General features: G+C 41.1%; 1 protein-coding gene across 3 annotated transcripts in view; it reads right to left on the bottom strand.

Moving 5' to 3' along the window:
* LOC128384274 (ADAMTS-like protein 1) overlaps positions 1-25,184 on the bottom strand; it is a 93,308-nt gene extending 68,124 nt beyond the window's left edge. For all 3 annotated transcript variants that reach the window (XM_053343821.1, XM_053343822.1, XM_053343823.1), the window contains exon 1: positions 25,080-25,184. In XM_053343821.1, coding sequence (XP_053199796.1) covers positions 25,080-25,136 — 57 coding nt within the window. In that variant the 5' untranslated portion in view covers positions 25,137-25,184. The remainder of the gene's footprint in view (positions 1-25,079) is intronic.
* Between the last annotated feature and the right edge of the window lie 239 nt (positions 25,185-25,423).

The following is a 25,423-nucleotide window of genomic DNA, read 5'->3' as shown; positions in this document are numbered from 1 at the left end:
AGGAGAGTTTACTTTCCCTTTAAAACTCGTTTAGCAATATTTTTAGCCATGCCAGTTAGCAGGCTCGAGGGATTGCAATGTCTGGCTTCATAATATACAAAATATAATGAAACCAGACCACGTATTACAGTAAATCAATGGAAAGTAAGTCACAGAATAAAACAAAACTAACTAAATCCCAGCAAATAGAATTAGCTACAAGCACAATAAGAAAAAACAGTAAATTGTGAAAGAAATAAAAATCAGGGGGCACTGCGCATCAAAAAACAAACAAAGAAATATAAATTGAAGGAATATTTACTTCTGTTCTTCATACAACTTCTGGTAATTATTAGTCCAGTCCAGTTGATTAGAAATTCAAAAGAAGCTATGTCTGTCAGCAATTTGAGCCATTCAGCAAAATCTGGTTTTGTCTGGCTCTCCAATGAGAATAATCCTTGATGGAGAGACCAGTCTCCTAATGAGCACAGCTGGGAAGATTCTGCAATTGGCCTATGCACAACAACTCTCCAATGAGGTCCAGGTTTCCACTTATCCAGTGAAATATCTAAACATCCTAACGTATCCTAATGACTCTGGAGATCTTGGGACTTTTTATCTATTTCCGCTATTGCCACCATGAGTTTGACATTTGGGGAACTACTGAATGTATTGCCATGACATTTGGTAGAGACATTAATGTTTCCCTCTAAATGAACTGTAATAACTTTGGTGTTTTTGTCGTTTCTTTCAGTAAAATTTTAAATTGTCCAATTTCCATTAGTTTATAACCAAATACCTGCATTACTAATTACATTCCCATCAGCTTCAACTGTACTTTGGGTTGCGTACTCATTAGCTAATGTTAGCATGCTAAGACACGAATCTAAGATGATAAACAGGGTAAACATTGCATGTCCTTAGCATCAGGATGTTAGCATTGGTTGTGTTTGAAAGAACTCTCTATTAACGTATGCATTATATTTCTTGACGCCATTTTTTTTTAAAGTTTTCAAACTTCACGAGTGACAGAAATCTCAATTTACTAGTCACTATTGAGTAAACTACTGAGTCTGTATTAAATAGGGGGAGTGTTGCGTTATCATGTTGACATTAGCATTTAGCCTAACAGAGCTGCTAGCATGGCTGATATTTGGTCTAGATGAGTGTATAATCAAGTGTGAAAGACTTGCATTTAGTCCAATACACACACACACATACACTCATGAGAGCATGAGAGCATCACTGAAAACCATCTCTGCTGCATAGTGAGAGAGTGAACGCTGCATACTATCAAATTAACACAACACTGGCTGCAGTCCAACCATCAGACATGGACAGAGCAGAGTCTGCAGCAGCTGTGTGACAGCTCTCCCTCCCAGTTTCTCATTAGTCTGATCGATTCATTGGCCCATCTGCGGCTCTGTTCGGTGGTGTTAAGTAACTGTGACCGCTGACTTCTATCAGTAATGAAGCTGTGTGTGGTGGCGAGTGTGTGAACATAAGGTCGTCCGCCACAACAAAAGCAGCTACAAAGATGGATGGTGTAGTGGCGTGTTTGAGAGAGCCATAACTAAGCAGTGGATTTCAATTCAGAGTTTCATTCACAACCACACACACAGACACACACACACACACACACACACACACACACACACACAGACACACACATCTGTCCTACTTCATCATATCAATTCACAGAGGGACTAAAATTGACAGCTGGGTAGCACAATTACAGCACAATGTTCCACACGTAGCAGGCCAACGAGTTCACTGTTCAGTGCATGTGTGCTGCTGCTGCACGACTGATTCAAAACACCAGGGTAATTTCACACATAAAGGTGACTGTCACTGGATGATTGATGATAACAGTTTATATGGGGTTTTTCGTGGTGCCCTAGAGATTCTCCAAGGATGAAAGGTGAAGTTAAATATTTGTATCTTCCATTGAATTTAAAAAAAAAAAAAAAGTTTAACATGACATTTAATAATAGTGTTGTCATGTTACAGTTTAACACAAAATGCAGTATAATATACATCTCCAATTAATCAGCATAATATTTAGGAATTAAACTGCACATTTCAGCTTGAGCTATGCACAAGAACAAACATCACATCAAGAACTGAGTAGGAGTAGCAGTTTGAGATCACTCCATCACCTCATTAGATGAACAAGTTCATACTAACCTGGGAGGTGAAATGAATCATCAGAGTTTTAAAAAAAATAAACAGAAATGTTATCTTGAATAAAATATTTCTGGACTTCAGTTTTCTCCTTTTGCAGTTCTTTTGACTCTTTGGGATATTTCACAGTATATAATATGTATAGTGCATAAAATATTTTAAAACGATACAAAAAAAGTTAAATTAGTGTCCCAGGTCCATCAGTGCAACATGATACTTCTACTCTTTCTCCATTTTAGATATTTTTGTGGGTGTAGTCTATAATTGAGTAACACACTCAGATCTGCTCATTTTCTTCTATTTTGCCCATTTACTCAATATATCATCTCATCATAAGCGTGTGTGGGATTGACAGTGCCCCAAACATGGATCCTTCCATAAAATGCATGCAGATGCTGATGCCAGACCTCCCAGTAGACCAATCCAGTAATCCCTGTTTTCTTTGAAATAGACAGAGAACAAGCCTGGCAAGCTGTTGGCCTGAATCACAGCCACACATCGCTGAAGGCCAAACAAATTAAACCTTGGTGGTGTAAAGCAAGGTACTGAAAAGGATTTCTTTAATAGTAAAGTGAGAGAGACATTACAATATGCAAAGACCCCATTCTCATACCACAGCAAGGGCCAACAAATTTGTTCCGCCGAGTTTCCTAAACTGTTTTCGTCGACAGCAACATGCGCCATGAAAGCCCCGGTCCTCTCCAACGCGCCGTCTGCGGTTACTGCCGAATCGCTGTTGCATGCCTGCTCCCAAATTAAGCCCCTAATTTGTGGAGTTGCCTGACCATCGAACAATCTTAATTTCCATATTCTGCGGCATTCTCGAGCCCTGATCTCATCTGGTTGGCAGCGATGCAAATAATGAAATGCTGCCCTGCCTGTAGCGTGGCATCTTTAACTATCCGGCCCACCGCTCCATAATCCACAATCTCCAATTGTGTTCTGCATTACTGTACGCCAGCTGCACACTGGGCACAAAGTGGAAAGAATTTTGGAAGTTTACCAGAAAGTTTTCCGCCTTTTACTTGGACCTAACCTTAAATTCAATTGCTCTCTCTTTACAGTGTGTATGTGTGATAGTGGTCACATCTCTCATCACTCAAGAGCTGTTGCTGTAATTGGAGATTTAGCTCTGAAGCATGCTTATAAATTATAGAATTCAAATCGTCAAATTATGGCTCAGAGAGATTTTCTTTGAGAATGTGTTTGCTGATCAAGTTTTTAAAAGCCTTCATACACTTTAGTCTCAGAATGATACATTCTGCAACCGTGGTATTTGGGCTGGTAAACCTATAATTAAGTTTATTACATAAGTGCTTGCTTTCCTCACTTTTGTTTTTTCATACATACTGACTTAGGTATGGATTTAATTAATGGTTTTATGTAAAGTGCAGTACAACTTTCATTATGACAGCATTTGCAATAAAGGGCATCAACACTACATTTTGTGATAAATTTAAAATTAATGATCCATATTTATGATCTTTTCATTAACGGGTCTACGGGCCAGGTGGAGTAGGCAGATGCACTGATATGCAAACTGCTAATTAAAAGCATGTCTTTATGGTCTTGGAATCACTGCAAATCGCCATAAAAGAGCAATTTTACACATTTTATCATTTATTTGTAATAGATTCTTAAAGTACATCTATTGCTGAGCAATTTCACCAACATTAATGTTAACATGTCAATCTTGGGGATTGAGAGAAGCATTTAGAGCACCATATTTTCAGATACAGACAACTTTGGCCAAGAAAATGCCACATTTCCATGAACAGTCAAGTTCAGATAATCCTACAACACCAGAACAAACACTAACAGTAAAATGATTCACTTTCTAAAAAGGGCACTCGTCTCCGTCTGGCAGACGCTCCCAGACATCCCCACTTGACTCAACATTTTCCTGCAGCCAAACTAACCACAACATCGTCATTGCTCTGACGGACAAGCAGGGGAAACCCAGTGATTTGTCTAGGGCCCCTTCAAATATGACAATCACCCCAGGGAACTATATCGGAGACATACAAAAGATCAGAGACATCAATGTATTCCCCACTAGTCTACAATGACACAGTCAACATGATGTGACAGTTTAATGTGCTGCATCCATTGTCTTGTCAATACGAAGCAATTCCAGAGGGTGTAATTATCACAGAAGATTGACAGACAACAACCCTGAAAGATGCGCTGTGAACTAATAGAGCAGAAAAAGATCTCTGCAAGGCTGCTCCATCTACCATCAAGACTAACTAGATAGACACATAGAAAACAAGTGTCTTGAGCCTCGGTGGTTGACAGCGATAATGGAGGAAGATTGCTGAGACTTGCGACAATGATGGCACATCAAGAAAAATTATTCTAACATCCCTGTCATACTTGTGTAATTGCCGACGAGAGGGAGCAGTTTGACGAATGAAGTCCCTGACATCTGGGACACAGCCAAAGTGGCGTTTGAAGGAGAGAGAGTGCGCAGAGTGGATGGGCGGGTGAGCTGGTGGAGGGAAGCTTGGCACATTTCGCCCTTGACATTCCCTTTGTATTAAAGAGACAGATCAGAGGCGCCATTGGAACTGTTAAACATGCCATGGGAGATTTATTTGACACCATGTGTGAGTCCAATACAGGGGCCCCTGTTTGTCTAACTTCATGTACTATATGTGTGACTGTGACTGTGCATGTAAATTATTAAGAGTTTACTCCCTTGCGTCTATAATGGTATTCCTATGGGGTTCTCTGCAATGTTTGCCCATGAAACTGCTAATTTTGTTACACTTTCCTCAGATTTTCTCCTTGAATGTGAACATATGTGTTAATTCCAGGAACTTTTGTTTCTTTACAGTCAGGTCTTTCCCATATAGGCGCAGTGACATTGAGTGACAGCATCATGTATGTTTGTTTTTGCATCAGGGCTGGGCAGACAAGCACATGGTTATCTCAGGAAAATCATTTAGCTCCAAAGCAACAGCAGAGCCAAAAGTAGCTTCTCCTCCTGTCTACTACGGTCAGTTTATATATATTATAGGGTCATGCCGGTTCATCGGATATGGAAAGATTCTGTCGTTGGGGTGTTACTGTTACTGATCTCATCCCAAACTGTTGAAGAAATTCTTTCCCAAACAAACTATTGTCAGTTAAGATAACACTTAACTTGTTCCAACAATGGTGCAGTGAGAGTGACAGTTTCCAAATATGTGGGGAGAATTGCTCAGCATTCTTGAAGTAAGTGCTGTTCCTCTGTGTACACAACTTCTGTGTGTTTGACTAATTGTAAGTGTCTGGCCTTGAACGGAGATTTACTACAACGTGACTTCTACATAGGTTGATAAATGGTCTGTATACAAAAGAAGTTTCCTTCTATGCTTATTTCTGCTTCCCAGAGACTGACAACACAGTAAAACATTCCCTCTTACAATTATTTTCTTTATCATATTTTCAAAAAGTTTCTTCTTGGTTCTTAATCTGGTACAGAGGAGAGAGCAGGTGTATGAAATGCACCAAAGACACTCAGTACATTGAGCATTTAATCATTTTCATTGTAGCTGGAATCAGATACTTGTGGTAATACTCTCCACTCAACATTTGAGAAAGAGTAAAAGAAACCGAGGACAGAAAGTTTGACTGAGAATCAAGGTTGCAGCCATTAAGATGTCAACTCATGTCTGCAGCCAGCAGTCTTTCTACTCATCCAGCTGACCGCAACGTGATAGTCCGTACTTTTCTTCTTCTACTGCCTTTGTTCATCTGAAAAGAGGCAGGGAGAAGCCTTTTGTCCCCTGATACAGGTAAACAGATCAAATGAACATCAGCTACACAGCGGGACATTGCAGCTTCCAACTTTATAAAATCAGATTGTGAGCCATTCAGAGTGAAACTATTAATCCGCAAGGCAACATTAGAGGATTATAAATATATAATTTGAAGGAAAATTCCAAGTTATTAGAAAGTCTTGACTATCATTTCTATCAGTTATAATAATACTGTGCTCACAATGTAATTGCTGAGGTCCGGAAGACATTGCTCCAAGGTAGTCCAACAGGAAAGGAACATGAGGTCTCTTATCAGGGTTGCTCGCAGTGATTAATCCACAGAGAATTGTTCTACATAGTGTTTTAGTGTCTTTCAGCTCATTGTTTTGGTTTTGGCAGACTAAAAAAAGTGATCCACCTGAAGTTTCAGAAATAACCAATGCACGGGAAAACTGCGTGTGCAGTCTATGGCAAGTTAGACATGTCAAAGTTGAACCAGGAAGCCAATCTATAAACTATGATGGATGCTTACAATGGGCTGATTGGGTAATAACTTAACCATCCACCTTTATTTTCTTATTGAATTAAGTATGGCGAACATGGGGTGCTGTTAACATGTTATGCGATTGTTTGACTGCTCATGTTCCATTCCCCCATTTGACTTTTAAAGCAATGTTTAAGTCATTTGGTTTTATGTTATTATTACCAATATGAACGATAGCCAAAACTATAAAATTATGATCCAAGCATATTAAACTTAAATGGCCTTTTAAAGACTAGGATGACCTGAAGCAAAAAAGGTCACTGAAGGTAACATAACTGGCTGTGTGCTTATGTTTGTATGGGCTGGACCCTCCTGACAAAAACATTTTGTGGCCCACTGTCTGTGTCGACTGGCCGACGATGGAGTGTCTCATATCCCCTCCCTGTTGACTTTGGTGGTTCTCCTTCAAACAAAATGGATACCTACTGTCATGCTGGAGTTTTGGGAAGAAAAATGAGGAAAAGGGTGAGAAATTAAGCTGACAAGCTGGGGAACGCTCACATGAGAGAAATATAGAAGAAAAAGAACCCACAGTGGTGCGTTTGTCAGTCTTGTTCGACCTGGCAGCCCAGCTCAAATGTTCTGAGGAAGGTGGCTGAATATGTGCTACTGAAATGAAACATTTTAAAAAAGAGTCTCAAGGCAAGGCAAATAATTGGATTTGGCTCAGCTTGAACGTGAGTGTGTGTTCAGCAATGCGGCTGTGTTTGCACAGCTGGAGCGTGTGCCAGGGTCATCTCAGTAGGGAGCAGGGTTTGGCACTGCCGGGCACAGCTACAGTACAAGCTCGCTGAAGAATCACTGGACGCCTCCCTCTCCCTGTCCTTCCCCTTTCAGAAACAAGTGAGTAAAAACTCACAAAAGGCTCACACAGAAGAGTCTCTTGCAAACACCATTTATGCAATGGGAAGACAAAAGACGAAAACAATATGGCTAATCAACATTTTACAAAAAGATGTTATATATATTTACAGTATGTGTACAGTAAATAAGCAAGATACTCAATCTTTGTGGATTTCTTACGTTCAAGTTTTTTCAGAATAGGCTTTTTTACACATGAACTAACCGTAAACCAAGGCCACACAGAGACTATGGCTACCTTAACTTCATTGTACAGGTTCAGACTGGAGCCGGGAAGTTCATAGAGGTCTTCATGGACCCGATCCACAAACATCCAGTGGAAATCCTACGTGAACTCAACAAGGTGAAAATGACACCTAATCCAAACGGGACCTAAGGATATTGAGACCTGGTCCAAAATAGACCCAGTCCAATGTTTCCCCTATGATTTTTTCCAGAGGTTGAAGTTGGTGTGGTAGGCCCCCGAAACTACTAGTATTGTTCTGGGATGGGCGTGCTGGGTTTTCTCTAGGTTTATGGAGGGCTTCTGTGCCGTGGTTGCAATTATCATTACAATATTTATTAAACTCAAATCAAAAAATAACATTAGTAAAACTAGGCTTATCATAAAGTGATTTAAACTGCGATTTTCTCATCCACCCATGGTCTGGGTGTAGCCACTAGCTTGCTGTAGGGAAGTTGTTAAAGCGTTATCTTTATCTTACAAAAAAATTGTTTTGGTTTTTTTATTATTATCTGTGGACAGACCCCCCTACGACTGACTATAATTTGGACCTGGCTCATCTTGGCTTGGCTGAAACCAAGACCTTTTAATTCATAAGTCTTCCTTCTTAGCAAACCGTTTCTACTCTGACTCCCTCACATCCTAACTCCGGGGCAGACTGACCTGACAGGCTCTTGAGCAGTTCACCATAATTTAATTTAGAAAGAAAATGTTAGGGTTGAATCATATTAAACTGTGTTATTATACTATATAAACTTTATTCATTAGGCTCTAATTAACATTTAGTTGATACGTTAGGGTTTTTTCATATTGTGCCCTGATAGAAACTCAAGACTGAATATCACTGAGTTTTGAATATTACTGCTTTTCTTTTGAGCTAGTAGTGCAGACAGACTGATGGGATTACAATACTGACGCCTTTCCCAAAGAGTGACTACAGTTCCATTTTAAATAGGACAAACTTGACAGGTTGGCTAGCTACAGCAGGTAAGTTTCACTCTATGAGATGTGGGATCTGTCTCTTAAAACTCTGCTGGCTGTGGCTTCAGTTCCTATAATACATGTTATTCTTTCAAAGTGAAGAGCAAACCCCTGGTGGCATGAAACCTAAGAGCAGCCAAGTGGTTGGAAGCTGTCTCTCAGCAGCGCTAGAATCTACACAAGCTAAGGCACTGAATCAAGGTTTATTGTCAGGAGGAACAGGTATGTCATTATGTTTGCAGTGCATTTGCACACTTTGCACACTCCATCCTGCAAGAATATACAGTTTTGAGAGATACATCATGCTCAGCTTACAGTGCTAACACACACAAAGGCAGGAGGATATCACATAAATCATTTAGTTTAGCCTGTGTTACTTATAGTACATGCAGTCAGAAGTGGAAAAATCTTGTAGCTACCAGATCCTAAAAGTTGAAACCCAGAAGGTCCATTGAGTTTTGGACCGTACACAGTCACAGAACCGATAACGGTACTTCTAAAATGAATGGAATAGTATTACACCAAAACACAACTCATCTACTTATGGAAATATAATACATTACTTCTTATCAAAGACATTCAGGCCGCCTAAATACCTGAGTAGCTTTGTTAAGGACAACCTCAAAGGTAAAGACATACTTTAAATACTAGAGACATTTGAGACTCTTAAAACCTAATAGTGGCATCTTCAGCTCCATTGTGGTAGAGATTCACTAGCCATGAAAGGGTTTCTTTTTTTTTCTTACATTAAAAAAGTGGCTTTCAAAAGGTGCGCACACCCCTCTTAGAAATTCCTGACAGAATTGACTTGCTCTGGCCTCTTGAGTTTCAATCTGATAGCTCCAAAATTGCTTCTGCAACCAAAACCTTCAAAATGTGGTCCAAGCAGCCTTCCATTGTTGCTGGCGTGTGTAACAGAGATGGCTTTCTGTGGGTTTCATTGGCTACAGATATCCAGGTGACACAGAGAGATCCTGGGGGTATATCTCAAGCCAAGGGGGAGGAGATGAAACCAATGAAAGCTTCAAGTACAGCTTTATAGCAATCCGGTGCTGCTACCAAACACCCCTGCGTTCTCTGGAACAAGAGCACGACCTCTACAAAAATCTTTATTGCCACAAATCAGAACCCATGCCAGGCTTTTTTTTCTTGTTTGTTTGTTTCTTTAAATTCAAGTTGTAATCAAGGTAAAACCCTCAAAGTGTGACATTTTCGCAATGCCAAGACAACACAATATCCAAATAAGTTCCATTTGGCACTGAAAATTACGATAGTGATACAAATGGCCTCCCAAGCTGAACAATGGTAGTTCCAATAACAGAGCCACTTGGAAATTGAACAGCCTGCCCTTGGCCCAGTTCTCTATGTCTGTTTCCAAGGATTAGAAAACCAACTGGACCCCTGAGATTACCCTGGTGCCCGTAAATGTGATGCCTCTAGCAGGTGGACAGGTAGTGAGCACTCTGTTAATCTTTAAGAGTTAGGTGGGCAGGAAGAAGGGAATTATGGGTCATGGAAAGGACAAGGAAGTAAAGACATGTGCTAGGCCGGTGGGGTGTGTAGTGAGTGACAGGAGTGTCGCTAGCTACAAAGATGATGGAGGAGGAATGTGTTTCATTGCCTTTCCCACTTTTGACTTTTTGTTATGTAAATTTCGGACTCTTTCCCAAATCACAACTGCGACTAGAAACTACATCTGTTTTTTTGTAGATGACAGGTAGAACAGTAACCATCTGTTCGTCAGAAGATTTAAGTGCTTTTCCTGTTGCAATATGAGCAGGATCTCACATTTCAGTCTCTGCTATACAGTTTGTGAGCTAACGTTACCGGTTCTTGGATGAAAACAGATTTATGGACTAAAAGCTTCCACAGTCCCACTGAAAATTAAACAATAAAGCAACGAAACAGCTGGGACAAACCACAAAAAACATGCAAGGCAGGACACTGACATTTATAAAGTGGTAAGCTAACATTATTGAAACATCATGAAGTGAATAATGCTAATGCTAACGCTACTTTCGGTTGGCTGTCTTTCGTATTAATAGATTATGAATAGGATTAAGGACAGGATTGATGTAGATGCTTGATAGATTGCGGCAATAATAGAATAATAAAAACAATGACAGCGAGTAAGTGGCTCAGTTCAAACAGCCAGACTTTGGGAATTATATATATTTACAGAGGAGACTATGCTGGATGATATGAGCACCGTGTATGTAAACTTCTAGTCTGGTATAATCAAGTTCGTAAGTGCATCTTCTGCTAACTGCAACAGATGAAAATGAAACTTGTAATTACAGTAATTGCCCGCAAAGATGGCACCAACTATAGCCACAAACACTGAAAATTACATTTCACGGGGGAAAAACTAGACGAAGATGCCCTTAGTTTATGTTAACTAAAACTAACAATCATCAAATGACTAAGATAAGACTAAAATTACTATAATTTTTATCAGAAGACTCAAACAAAATCAAGTGCCAAAATGGCAGCTGCCTGTTAACTTTTGTTATCCCTTCTGCCGTATCACTGATGCCTGTTTAGCATCTGTACTTGATATTAACTAAGTACATTTTAAAATATGACTTTGTGGGATATTTTGCTTTAAAACTTTCCTAACATCTCTACTCATGTCTATTTCTATCAATTAATAGAAATGGAAATGAAACCATTATAGGGTGAAAAAACTCATTTAAAACTCATGCTGAGTGGTCACATACTCTTTAGGACTAAGAGCTCAATAAAATGAGAGAGTAATGACATGTTTTCCATTTGATTAAAAAACCTTAATAAGGTTTGAGGTGAGTTTGACACCATAAGCTGCAATATTTTATGGCTCTGGTTTTTAAATACATTCAAGTTCTTATTATTCTGGGAAGCCTATTTTTTACTTCAGTACTTCACTACTTCACTACATTACAGTATAAGTGCTGCTGTGTGACAACGGTGAGCCTTACAGAACAGAATACAGGAACTATCTCACAGAAAAAGAAGATGATTATTGCCACTAAGCAGTTGAGCAAGTGTTAGTGAAGAAATCGGAGAGGATGGAAGCACAAAAGGCCATGCAAACAGCAGCATTATGACAACAGCTGGGTGTGCCTGAAATTAATGACACAAGTGGTGGATCTGCCCTGATTCACTTGCGTCATCCAGATAACTGGGGCATGCAAGTTCACTGTGGGTCCTAGAGCCAAACCGGCTTCTTGTGTACAGTAAGAGCCACAGTACTGGATCCAACAGTCAGGCACTGATTGGCGGTCACAAAGTCCGACCTACAGGGAAGTTTTGCCGTCCTGTGCATGTGTGTAAGTGATCAGTGGGTTCATTTGCAGTGTTCAATTAGGGAACTAACTGGCCAAGCCTCTGTATTAACCTGGATTACAACAGCGGAAAGAAAAACAATCCATCCTTTGCCCTGGATCATCACATAAAAGCAGGGAGATATCCTTCCAAATTAATCCGAACAGTTGGAAACTGTCAATAACTAGTTCAAGGCACGTAGGGGGTACGGCGCCCATCAGATACCATCCTGAAATTAGGTTGTAACGCTTGTTGAGATGCACAGAACTCACTGTACGAATGCATACGCACTAGATTGAGGTGCCAGGTGTAAAATAAGTAGGAATGCTTACACCAATTTCCCCACCCTCCGTGAAATAAAAAAAAGTTGACATGAGAATGTGCTTACCTCTGGGCAAACTACTACCATAATTCTATTTCTCTGCCTTTTTCTCTCTCTCTCTCTGTGGCGGAGGAAATTGTCTTGCCCTCAGCGGCCCTGCTCCAGCTGTGTGAAAAGCTCACACCATCGCCCTGCACAACATCACAAAGGAAGAGGTAACGTACAGGGTGGAGTCACTGCAGGGCGTGCATGTACACCTATGCCCTATGCACATATATGCATTGGTCATCTGTCACCCGCTTTTCTCTGTTATACACTCAGAGTTCAACTGCCCAGGAGCAGGAAGCCTGAGAGCTACAGTAGGTTAGAGTCAGGAAAGGGAGAGGCTGGGGATGAACCCCCAGATCCAAGAGCAGGGCTCAGCAGGAGCTGAGTGAGTCAGCCAGTGGGCACTGAGATGTCAAGCATTGTGGAGCAAATTCCAAACTACAAAACTGCTATGAGGAAATGAAACCAGGATTTACGACACTAATATGTCTTTACGCAGCATCCTGGGCTGTCTTAATAAGCACAAACAAAGACAGACATAAATCAAATATGTCAAGTGGAAGAAAAGATAGACAATAAATTGAAAAGATACAGTAGACATGTAAATTCACACTTGCATATTTACTTTCAGAGTGATCCCAAAGACGGTGGCATGTCAGAGCAAGAATCTCCTAAGGTTGCATTACAGACACAGATGGTTGCACAGATAAAAGGAAAAAAATGTTAGAGATGAGCGAGACAGTTTTGGCACACATTGTTGAACATGAACCTAACATCCTCCGCTGCACCTTAAGGCGGTGTGTCTGCCTGACACACCTGCACATGCCACATGCAAACAACTTAATGCCTCCACTATATATGCTTTGATTTATTAAAGGTGTCACACTTTATCATAACTTGAGAATAATCAATTACGCCCACTATGTTGAAACACCTGAGTAGTAGTCATTCAGCACCACAGTAGTCTGTAAACCTAAATGTTTTGTTAGCATTGCCCAACTCCACATCTGTTGTGTAAATTACCAGTCTGCAAGCTCAGTCTGGTTTTAAGGAAAATATTCCCCCAGCAAAAATATTTGTTGTCAGCATAGATTAGCCGCTGCAATTACGACCACATATTGTAATATTAACGCTGGGTGAGTGAGCATTACTCAATGTGAGGTGAGAGACTGGCATTTTGTTAGCTTTGGGCAAATGCAATAAATTCTTAAGCTGTTGTGCATAAAAGACTCTTTGCCAACTATATTTAAGTGCAACTATAATACTCTCAGACAGAATGCTGAGCTGATTGATCGACCAACTGTCGCAAATCTGGCTGCTGACTAACATGTGTGCTCGCCCACTTTTGTGAATTTATTCCAGTTTGCATGATGAAAGTTTTATGTCACCTCTTCTGGACACACGGGCCTGTTTGTCTTCTCTCAGCATTCTGCAGAGCCTTTGTCGCAGCTCAAGACACACATGTTTTAAAGGCTAATTCATGCAGCAAATGTAGGAAAATGTCAAGCTAAAAGTGCAAGACATTTACAGAGGTATTTATAAAGTCATGACCAAGACCAAGCTGGAGTGTGCAAAATGATGTATTTCTTATTGCATATGGGCAAGTGTACTGTACAGGGTTCAACCGTACAGTCAATTTTAAGTGAATTGGTCAAGTTCTGGGCGAAAATGCAGAAGTTTTCTCCTGCTTGACCATCATCAGGGTTAACAGACGTGCAGGAAGTTTGAGACACACAGATCAATGGACCATAACCTGAGTTCAACAGATGCTTTTCTACTCCTTTAATAAAGTGTGAGTAAAGACTGGAGATCAGATACAATCAGGACATTAGTCATCACATTCTGTGGGTAAATGTTTAATCGCCAAGGTAGACTATGTACTTAATGTAGAATAACATCTCTTACACGGGGTGGGGACTTGTAGATTTTTTTGTTGTTGCATAACAGGTGCAGCACTACTTCTTGTAAATCACAAGGTTGAAGTTGAGCTTAATACTCAATATGTGCAACTACACCTTGACAAAAATTGTTCCTCCTACAGGCATACGATGCTGTTAGAGTCAGATAACTATAGATATTTTCCCCAACATTATTTTCACATTTTCTCTATTTAAAAAAGGTAGACACATACTTTTCAATATTTGAATGCTTTTTAAATACAGTAAGTACATTATTTTTTTTCACTTGTGCAACAGATTTCAAATTGCGTGAGCCAAAATTAAACATGTTTCAGATTTTTTGATTGGAGTAATTTAAATATGGACTGCAACAGTAATATCCTCCTAATTTTCCAAATAAGCTTCTGATTTCCTTTCCAATTATTACTCTGATGTAGATTAGACTGATGGGCCCTGCTATCGCCAAAACAGTGAGTCACCTTTCCTCCTCCTGTTGGACAGAGAATCATAAAAAATCTTGATCTTGTATGCATCATACATTCTTTCTCTCCATCCTTGCTTTGCTTTTGTTGACTTCCTCCTCCTCCTCCCAAAATTCTCGAGGGCTGTGCATATTTGGCACGGACTTGGTTCCCTCTGATCATGTAATGATTTGCCCGTAACGATTACTCTCTCATGCGATGATAGAGCGGTTTGTACCTGTCCCGCAGAGAGAGCTGCAGCCGGGCACATTCCTGCTGCGCCCTCCTGCCAATCAACGTCAGCATACGCACTTGTCCCACACTGACACACACTCACACACACACACACACACACACATCTTTCACCAGCTTGCTCCGCCGCTGGTGCACTGAAAGGACACACGTAGAATGGCTCTTGCTCATTCTTTGTACTAATACACACACAATGAAAACATCCCTGTTTTCTCTCGGCGTCAATCAAAATGCATTCCCTCGTTCCTCCTGCATTAACAGAGCAAGTCAGCCTCTTTGATGAATGATGCCGTTCACCTCAGGCGTTAAATCACCTTGTTTTGCCTTTGAATTACAAGATTTCCTTGTGTTTTATCCGAATCCACTGAGTCAGTAATGGGATGTAGTTGCACCTGGAGTAAGCTTTGTATGAAATATTGAGTGTGACAGATGAACAGGTCCATATTCCCCCTGAAGTTACTTACAATGTCAACAGGTTTAGGAAATGAGATGAAGTGATCTTATAGGTTTTACACTTTTTAATTTAACCAAAATAAAATGTATGGATAATAAGCAACTATCTAGCCAAATCAAACCAAAGCTATGTCTGATAAGTTAAAATCATATCATAGGCTTTTGTCCACAAACAGTATGCTGCAGACAATATTTTATTTTTTAGTTAAGAGAGGATATATCTCTCATGGTATTATGAAATATATCTAGTTTTTGTTTAGATATTCTTTAATAATTGTAATGGGAACATGGAGCACGACAAATTCACCTGCCCCTGCTGTCAACTAATTCAGTCCACCTATCACCTGTCTCTCAACACGCATCTTAAATGATCTGAACACACAGTTTGGGATCTTTCATACTGAGCTGACTCCAGTATCTGTCATATCATCTAAGTGGCTTCACAGGCCACCTGGTCACCACAATCCCAACTATTCCAGCTATGAAGCAAATCATGCTGAGATGAGAGAAGAAACCGCACTGATAAAGACAAAAGAGCTTATTTAAGAGAGCATTATGTCTCGCTACAGTGAGGGAGGAGTGGAGAAAATGAAGGGTGAGTGACATGTTCGATGTCAAATGTGCACTTTTCCGGGTCATGGTTGCCAAATATTTTTCAAGCTGCATACCTGTCATCAGCGAGACAGCAGGGGAGGAGGGAGGTGCTGAGAGGATTCACGGGGGCAAAGACCAGTGGACGACAGATTCAAACAAGCTTGGCGCATATGAGACGGCGTTTTTTTGCGCGTGGTACATGTCCCCCACTGAGATCAGAGCAGGACTGCAGTGTGGATGATGTCACCGTACCGCAGAGGTATGCTGGGACGAAATTCCACAGTGGCACTTCAAATGTAAGGCCACGGTGAGACAAAGGCCGTTAACCAAGCCGATGACCTACAACAACGGTAACCTGCGGGTGCATTTTTGTCGCGAGGCTTATTATTTTTCATAGGTCAAACATCAATCATTGCACAACATACAAACAACAAGACTATACAGGCTTTTTGGAAAAACACAAAAATTAAAAAAAGTGGGTCATTTAAAGTTCACAGTCAAGTTCATTCGTAGTTCATAACTCTCTCCAGAAGGGAACAGAAATCCCCTTTTTAGTTGAAAAAACTTTAACCAAACAGTACAATTGTGCTCCACTGGATATTTTCATGCGACGTAAAGCTGGCTTAACATCCCACAAACTCCCACCTGCCACCTCGCCCCCTCACACTCACGCAAATAATGCCTAGACACACTTAAGATATACTTTACACACATGCTCCAGGACCACACAGACTTCCTAGGCAGAGGCTTGCTCAAAGGGGAGACCCAGGCCTCTTTACAGGGGCCAGAGAGTCTGTTCCGCGGCCGCTACATCTGTGCTGTGTCACTGCTCACTCCACTGTGTGTGAGTGGGTGTGTATTAGTGCATTTCAGAAAAGGCACTGTAGCCTAGGTAATCCCTGTGAGCAGGCCTGGGAACAGAGAAGGCAGATGAACCTCTGGCCCCCCTGGTCACACCACACACACACACAGTGGACTCATTTGCAAACCCTTCCTTATTTATACATCCAGCAAACAATATTCACCCTCCTTTTTAGCTCTGTGTTCCAGCTTCTGAGGGAAACATCTGTCTCTTTAGCAGCTAAATGCTCCAACAAGTTCATCAGCGAGCTGCTAACTTTGTTTGCTGCTAGGAAGAAAATGTACAGAAGGTTTATCAAAGCTTTTTCACCATAACAGCTGCCTTCTGCTCCTGGAAATGCAGCTGATGAAAACAGTGCCAAGAGGAACCTTGGACTGTGAAGATTCTCAAAATTAGCTTCCCCATTCACATTACCGATAGTCATGTTATGATGATATAAAAATTTTGATTAAGGCCGCTTTAAGTTAAGGATCTGAATACTTCTTCCACCACTGCACCTTGAAAACAAAAAGAAAATTCAACTTCATTCAAACAAGAGCAAAATCCACCTGAAAATGGTGCAGTAAAACTGACAAAGTGGCTCGATGGTGGATCAGGAAGCTGTGGGAAGATGTCCATTGGGAGAAAGAATTTCAATAAATTCCACTTTTATACAACCCTTCCCTACCAGATTAAAAGGGCATTGCCAAAAGAAATGAGGAAGTAGCACAAATTGTCAGAGAAAGCATTGAGTTGTGTATTGACAGTGTTTGCTAAGGCATGCTAACATGCTAAAAACATTGAATTGGTGGACATTGGAAAGATTTACATGAGACACGGAAGCATGCACGTTCACACTAGGATCCACACACCAGACACTTTGCAAGTGTGCCAGATTACATGCTTATGAATCTGCTCCTGTACGCATATCCACTGTAATCCTAATAGCAGATCATTTGTAATGGAATCTCCAGTGTTAAGTCGTGGCGGCGCACCGTTTACTCAAAGCACATGTGGCCACTGGAGGGAAGCAGATGTGAGAACCCCAGGAAGCATCATTAGCCTCGCAAACATTCACTGCAGCCGGCCGTGGAGACCCTGTCAGACACAAGCACTGCTGCCCCTCAGTCAATCATGCTTTCAGTGGATTTAACTGTCCATCCTTTCTTTCCCCACTATACCTAACCTTTCTCACTCATATGCAATCTCCTTCCCCCCCCCCCCTCTCCCAAAAGTAATGAGGTCAGTGAGAGATAGCCAGTCTCATGTTTGTTTTTCATGCCTGTCAACCACTTGGAACTTGGAATTACTGCATCTCCATTGTCTCTCTCCAGAAAACAAATATCCAACATTTGGATATTTGTTTTTACTTTTCCCACTTAATGCAAGTGGCTTACTTCTACATTTCCTCTGCTTGGCCTTTTGCTCTCTGTGCATGCTTCATGCAACTCTTCCCCTCTCACTCCATCAATATTGCTCTTTTTTTCCCCCTTTCTGCAGACATCATTGTGTCTGTGTGTGTGTGTCCCATTCTACTCTTGCTTTTACCTAAATCCACATCAATATCACTCCATTAATTTTCTTTTGCGTCCTCTACCATGGCACTCATCTTCCACCTTTTCCTCTCCAAGTCAGTGATGTTTTTGGTTCTATTTTACTGCATTTTATTTAACCCTGCTCATTGACAAAGATGTTAGTCAATTTTATTCTTTTTCACGTGCTACATCTGGTGAAGGACTTGGCTTCGAACTTGTACATCACATTATTTGTCACATTAACACGTCAATTCCTTGAATACTCATGACCTAATTTTTCCCTTCAGTCCTCTAACCTGACTTACTAATAGCAAACCATCTCATTGCACATTTCTCATGTGCTCTCTTCTGTTTCTCCACCATTCTTGACCTTTTTGCCTCTATTATCCTCCCCTCTTCCTTTCCTGTCTCATTCCCTCTGCAGTGTCCAATCTGGCTTCTTCCTCTCTCCTGACAATCCTCCCCAGGACTGTTTCAACACTCAGACAAACACACACACCTCCTACCTGCCCTCCCCTCTAATTAGGCATCACGAGGGGGCCCTGAGTGCTGCTTCTCCCCTCTCGTTAGCACCACTCCCCGGCACTCCTGCTGCAATCCCACCCTGGGACAGATCTGAGGTCAAGGCCGGGGCAGTACGGAACAGACAGAACTAGACGCATGTGCTTAAGCCAAGGCAGAGTCGCTCGACTGCAAGTTTCTGCGGCTTTGAGATCGGCAGTGTGAAAAATGTGGAGGCCAGATGATGCACGGAGGGCCCCGGCTGCTGCAAATGAAGTTTGAGCTGGCGTCCAGGAACACACAACAGGATAAAACAACAACGCTCAATCATCCTGATGGAGGGGACGTGGGCTCTCTACAGATGGAGCCCAAGATGTTTCATCAGAGGAACAGGATGCCAGAGGCTCGGCTTTCAAGCTCCGCAATGACAAATAAACCTCATGATGAAGGAACAAATACATTCACAAGGGGCTCCAGAGGAAACGGAGACGGGACAGAGGGCAGCCACCTGCAAAATCACAATAGAGCCGACTATCTGTGATGGCCATGGGAGCTACAGAATCCGTCACATGTGAACTGGACACAAAAAGTCCCTCTGCTGTAATGTTGCCATCTGCTGGCAGCTCTTCATCAATGCGTGACTGCAGCTTAATATAAAGTTTAAGTTTTGCAGTGTATGTGTGGCACAAAAATATATCTTCCATTTCCTAAGAACCACATGAAACCACAAAAACTCATTATACATTTTGATATTGCAGTCTGAGCAACATACGCTCTTGGAAACACTCTGGCACAGCACTGCAACATGATTCCAGAGAGCTATGCCATTTACTGGCACAGGATGCTTTGGGCACTCAGTCAAAGCATGTTATTAGAACTCGGCATCAAGTGATTGAAAGGCAAACAACAATATCAAATTCCACAAGATTCTGCAGAGGAAACTGCAAAGCCTTATTCTCCATTCCACATCTTTTCAATTTTCACATGGTCTAGTTCATGTTCATCAAGTCCTGATGTTGAAGAATTAGTTTTGCAGTTTTGGAAATACACTTGTTCACTTTCTTGCCGAGAGTTAGAAGAGAAGATCAACACCACTCTGATGTCGGTATGCTAAATATGAAACTAGTGCCAGGGAAAGGTTAGCTTAGCTTAGCACACACTACAATTTGCAATTGTGGTTTTTGTACAGACTAAACACATGAGATAGAATATGTTAATTAGTGAGCTTTAAATCCTGGTTTATTAACTTTGGACAGAGCCAGGCTAGGCCTCTGATTCCAGTCCTTATGCTAAGCTAAGCTAAGTGGCTACAGCTTCATTTAATGGACAGATTTGAGAGTGGTATCAATTTTTTTATTTAAATCTTCACCAGAAAGCAAAAAAGCTTCCTCCAAAGTCTGACATTTCAGAAAATACAATTCTTCTTTTTGTTTTTTGTCTTTATTTTTTAGAAGAGAAGATTTGGAGAATTGGAAACCAGGGGAAAACAGCTATCCTGACTCTGTCTAAAGGTATGAAAATTTGGCTGCCAGCACCTACAGCTCGACATGCTGCCTTGTACTTTGGCACAGAGCCAAGCTAGCTGTTTCGCCCTACTTTCAGTCTTTATGCTAAATCAAGCTAACTTACGGTGAGCAGACATCCCAGTTTGTCCGGGATTGTCCCAGTTTCAAGCTGAATGTCCAGAATCCTGACAAATATCTGTAAAACACTAAAATGTCCTGATTTTCAACATTCATTAACAAATTTTCCAAGTCTTTACCACAATTCTCATAATATCATATTAGAATTGCTTTCAACGCTTACATAGACTTTTATTATGTTCTGTCCCATTCATTATAGCCTAAAACAATATAAAAATAGTAATGCACCACATGTCTGAAGTACATTTTCGGTGGTGCACGGCAGAAATGTTGATATAAAAAGGTCATATTAAGACAGCCACACATAAGCGTGTTTTTGCTCTGGGAGCTAAGAGCTCCAGAAAAAATAACTAAAGAGAAAGAATGCAATGTGTAATGTACCCAGTAATTGCCTTAAAGATAACTTTCTTCAGGAAACTTTCTCTTAGTTTTTGCTATTAACGAAGTTTTTATCTTGGTAAACATGCAACCAGTTTGTGAAAGTGTTGTGAAGATGTAAGCTATTAAGTTATTTTTATCTTATTGCCTATAAAGTGATTTATAGGCCACAAAGAGATTTGCACCTCCCAATTTTTTTTTTTTTTTTTTTTTTCAAAACAGCTGGCAGAGAATGTGTCACAGTAAGCCATTTAGCCAGCAGCCTGGACAAAACATAATTTTTCGTCTTCTGAGGTGCTGTCCATGGTGTTGAAAGGTGTGCTTGGTATGTGTACGAAGCGCTGAAATAACTGTACCCCATCTTGATGAAAACGCCCATGGTGTGTGCATAAGTGCATACATGTGTGCATGCATTAATGTGTGGTATTCTTACAGGTCCCGGTTTTGGGGGTTTGAAAGTATGGTCACCAAAAGTTAACTATCCCTAACATCATATTCCATCACAAGGAGCAAGTGACACTCACTGCATTATCATAAAAGTAGTCTTTTAAAAATGACAAAATCAGAGATACTCCTATCAGTGTGAACTGCTACTGAGATCATTTAATCTGTTCAGTAAAAAAAAAATCTATTCATCTCTGATTAGGGATTTTTAAAATTTCACTTATCTTGCTTCTTTGTACTGAAGAAAATGGTGGCATGAGATGTTGTGCTCAAGTAAAATAAACAACATAAATTGGAGATAAGTTTTAGACTTAAGCCTAGCTACATGTTTATTGCAAATACTTTTGAAAGTGAACTTTCTTTGGGAGCTGACATCTCTTGTTCTGTTCAGCACTACTTTTCTTCATTGGCCTACTGAGAACAGTGTGAGGCTACTTCCTTTTGGCCTGGCTCTGTAGGGATGAATGCCTGCTCTCTAGATTTCCAAGATTGGAAGAGCAGCATCTCGGCACACCTGAGCCGGACACACAGGAAACATTGCCACCGTGCCAGGAAAACTAACAGCACTCCCTGAAAAGTGAAACATTTCGTGGGTACCTTGGCAATTTATGCAAACACAAGTACCAGTGCATTTTGGCCTTGGCCTGAGACACATACACACACACTTCCTCACTTCCACACTAAGCAACCCTCAGTCTCACTCCACAGATTAAGGCCAGATGGGAACAATGAGATGAGTATGAAGGCTTTTGCAGTGTAACTGAAAACACTTGGTTTTGTTAACGCACTCCAAAAACTTGCTCCATCCATCCATCACAGGCCAGATGTTCTCTGAAGCCTTTTCCTTTACTCCTCAAGTGGGACCAATCCCTCTCAAAATTAATTCACTTCCCATTCCACTTGCGTCCACAACAAAGGCACTCATGAAAACTAATTGGATAGTTTGTGGTTTTTATGATCAAGCGATCAAGCCGAGGAGCGTGTCCCGGAGAACAAGAAATGTTGTTGACGGACGCTCCATTGGGACCATTTGCACGCTGTGACCCCACTTAATCCTGCCATCAGACCCCAAAGCTTCCCCGTCCGGAGGAGTTCAATACACTCAGCTCACTGCATTCAGACTCCGAGAGGGACCATTTCCTTGAATAAACAGCAGAATCTGTTGCTTTTGTGGCTAATTTCCTTTTGAATTCCAGCTGAATAATTAGGAGAACGGCATGCACTAAAGAGTGGCCATACACTGTGATGAAGACCGAAGCAGGGAAACTGTCTCGCCATTGACATGTTGAAAACTATAAAACATCTCGTTCATCAATAATTCCCAAAGGCAAAGTAATGTCCTCTACTTAAAAAGAGATATGACTGTCAGTCTGTTTGCTTGTTACGGTAATTTATTCACCAGAAAAACAAGTTAAACAGAGCACACACTGAGTTTTGATTCAATCCATTGGAGTGTCTTAAAATGCATAGACAGAACATATTTATTACATGTTTAACAAAGCTTGATAAAAGAGAAGCTCAGGAAGCAACTTCAGTTAAAAACCACAGCAGAGGAGCAACATTGCCTGTTCATGTTACCAGATATACACAGTACATTTTGGAAAAAGAAGACATTGGTGTTGAATCAGTACCTACTTTCACCATATACTTTGGTGGACTGGACTGGAAGTTTTAACAATATAGAAATATTCAACTTTTGCCAAAAAAAGGGCAAAACCATCGAGAAGCCCTGAGAGCAATGAGAGTCAAGTGCCAAAAAAGAATTAAAAATGCATTCACCAGAATATCCATGTTGATCTGTGTTGGAAAAAAGGGACTTGCTCCATGGGCCTAGCAGGTGCCAAATCCTTATTTACAGGCACTAACCTCAGTGCCCAGAGATGCTTGGTGTCTTTTAAGGGCACGGCCTCCGGTGCACACAGCCACCTTTAAATCCTCATCCAGCAAAATGGAAAAAACAGTTTCTGGAAGGTTCCACTTTGCTACGTAAACCAAGGGAATGGTGTGAAGGCATCAAGACCCTCCAAGAATCACTCGTGGTACGTCATTATGTCACTCACAAAGGAAGGTCTATTCCATTTAGGGTCGGAGCCACAGGCCATTTGGCCCACACACACAAATCACGCAGCACAACTTCCAACAACCATACACACAAATATAGAGTCTCATTCTTTTGTCAAACAGTAATGCAGAGACACTGACCCAAGAGGGGAGATGAAAAGAAAAGGCCACTGCATAGCAGAGACCCCAGGAGGCGGCACTTGTTGATCCCTGGTCTCTGAAGCAGAGCACTGGGTCACTCTGGTGTGTGTGTGTGTGTGTGTGTGTGTGTGTGTGTGTGTGTGTGTGTGTGTGTGTGTGTAGAGATAAATGACCAGTGCTGACTCATGCTGCACAGTCACCTCCTTGCACAGAAGGGAAAACTTGTCATGTGTTGGTAGCTACTTGACCACTTGAGCAAATACCTACTGAGTAATTTCACAGTTTTTCACAAAACAAGCAAAATGCTGCCACAAACACAGAAGTCAGCGTGAGAGAGTACCACTTCTGACAATTTTGGACGCAGAACTAAACAGCTCATCGAGTTAAATTCAATACTTTCTGTGGCACTTTCACCACAGACTATTTTGTGTATGTAAGAAAATTAAACACACACCCTTCTGAAACCAACAACGCCTTCCAAACATCTGAAATGTGTTGTTTCTTGCAAACACAGATGCTCGTACCCATACACAGACGATTAATGTGGCATTTCTTGATTTTGGTCTCAATATTTGAACTGTAACATAATCAGGATAGCACTGGACAGTTGCCTGGAAAGAGTTACAAAGCCTCCAGCGCTTTTCTGTCGCTGACATTCACTGATTACAGTGTGGACGTGCTCAGCTGGGCTACATGGCAGCCAGGGTGTCTGAGGTCCAAATCACCTTGAAGTGCTATTAGCACCTGTCGCGGTCATTTACAAATGCTGACATCCCACCCCTCTGTTTGAGCCCTAAAATCTGTCTGCAGGCCAAACAACTGCTTTGTGGCGTTATGCAGTATGTGTGTCTGCCCTTACATGACAGGCCTGCAGAAGATAACATGTTCAACTATTCCAGGGGTGATTAGTGCATGCTGAGTGTACTGATTTTAGAAGTTTGTTCAATGCTAGGCTGATAAGGTGTGACCTTTCAAAAGATGACCTGTCCTCTCACTATTAAATTTCAGAGCAGGCAGTCACGACAGGATTTATACACAGAGCAAATTATATCCCTCATCTGATCACATATTGTCAGACTATACTCAAAATGTTCCATCCTCTCTCAATTTCCTGTTTATCATTCCTTTTTATTGACACATTATTACCAGCTGTTCCTTTCTATCACCATCAATCCCTGGTTTTCCACACTATATCTTAACATATCATTCTCTCATCCTTGGTTCTCCAGCATCACTGGAGGATGATGAACTCTTCTTCAAGTTCAAAAAACAAATGAATTGGTTGTTAGAAAATGATCTGAGGTCTATTTCTGTGAGTTTCCTGGAAATACTTGCAATTTCAGTGCCACGCTAATATTTAAACCATCACCAAGTTATGTGCTATTTTATTATTATTATGATAAAATATGTCAGATAAGCAAGCCTGAGCCCTTGTTGGGTTTTGGAAATAAGATAACAGACTTTAGTGGGGGTTTTTTTTTCTTTTCCTATAAGAAATAAATAAAATAAAGTAAGAAATAAATAAAGTAAATTAAGAAATAAATAAAGTAAATTAAGAAATAAATGCGTTTAATTTAGTTTTATTATATCAGCTTGGTGGTGCGTCAACTTCACAAACGCATCAGCCAGCAGAGACGCGCCTCTCATGTTATGGATGTTACAGGATCAGTATATGAATCAACTTACCTTCACACAAACAGCGAGGAGAACCAGTCCGACCGTCCACAAACAACCTCCTGTCATCTCTGACGCTGACAAATTCAATGTGATTGCAAAGTGTAGAGAGAGACAACTGTGATTGCTCGCCCACTGGCTTGCCTGTCCCCCCCAGCCTCTCTCTCTCTCTCTCTCTCTCTCTCTCCACTCCAGTCACTCAGGGAGAAAGAGGTCTGCTCCGCTCTCCTCTCTCTCTCTCTGTGCTGCGCCCCGGCTCTGGTTTACTGAGTCACAAATGAGACAAAGTCAGCCAAAAAAAAAAGTGGCGGAGACGGCATGACACTTCACGGTCGCTTCCAGATATTTTGTTCCCC

This window comes from Scomber japonicus, chromosome 22 (genome assembly GCF_027409825.1).
Source record: "Scomber japonicus isolate fScoJap1 chromosome 22, fScoJap1.pri, whole genome shotgun sequence".
NCBI classification, from domain to species: Eukaryota; Metazoa; Chordata; class Actinopteri; order Scombriformes; family Scombridae; genus Scomber; species Scomber japonicus.
This window is presented reverse-complemented; position numbering and strand designations above follow the sequence as displayed.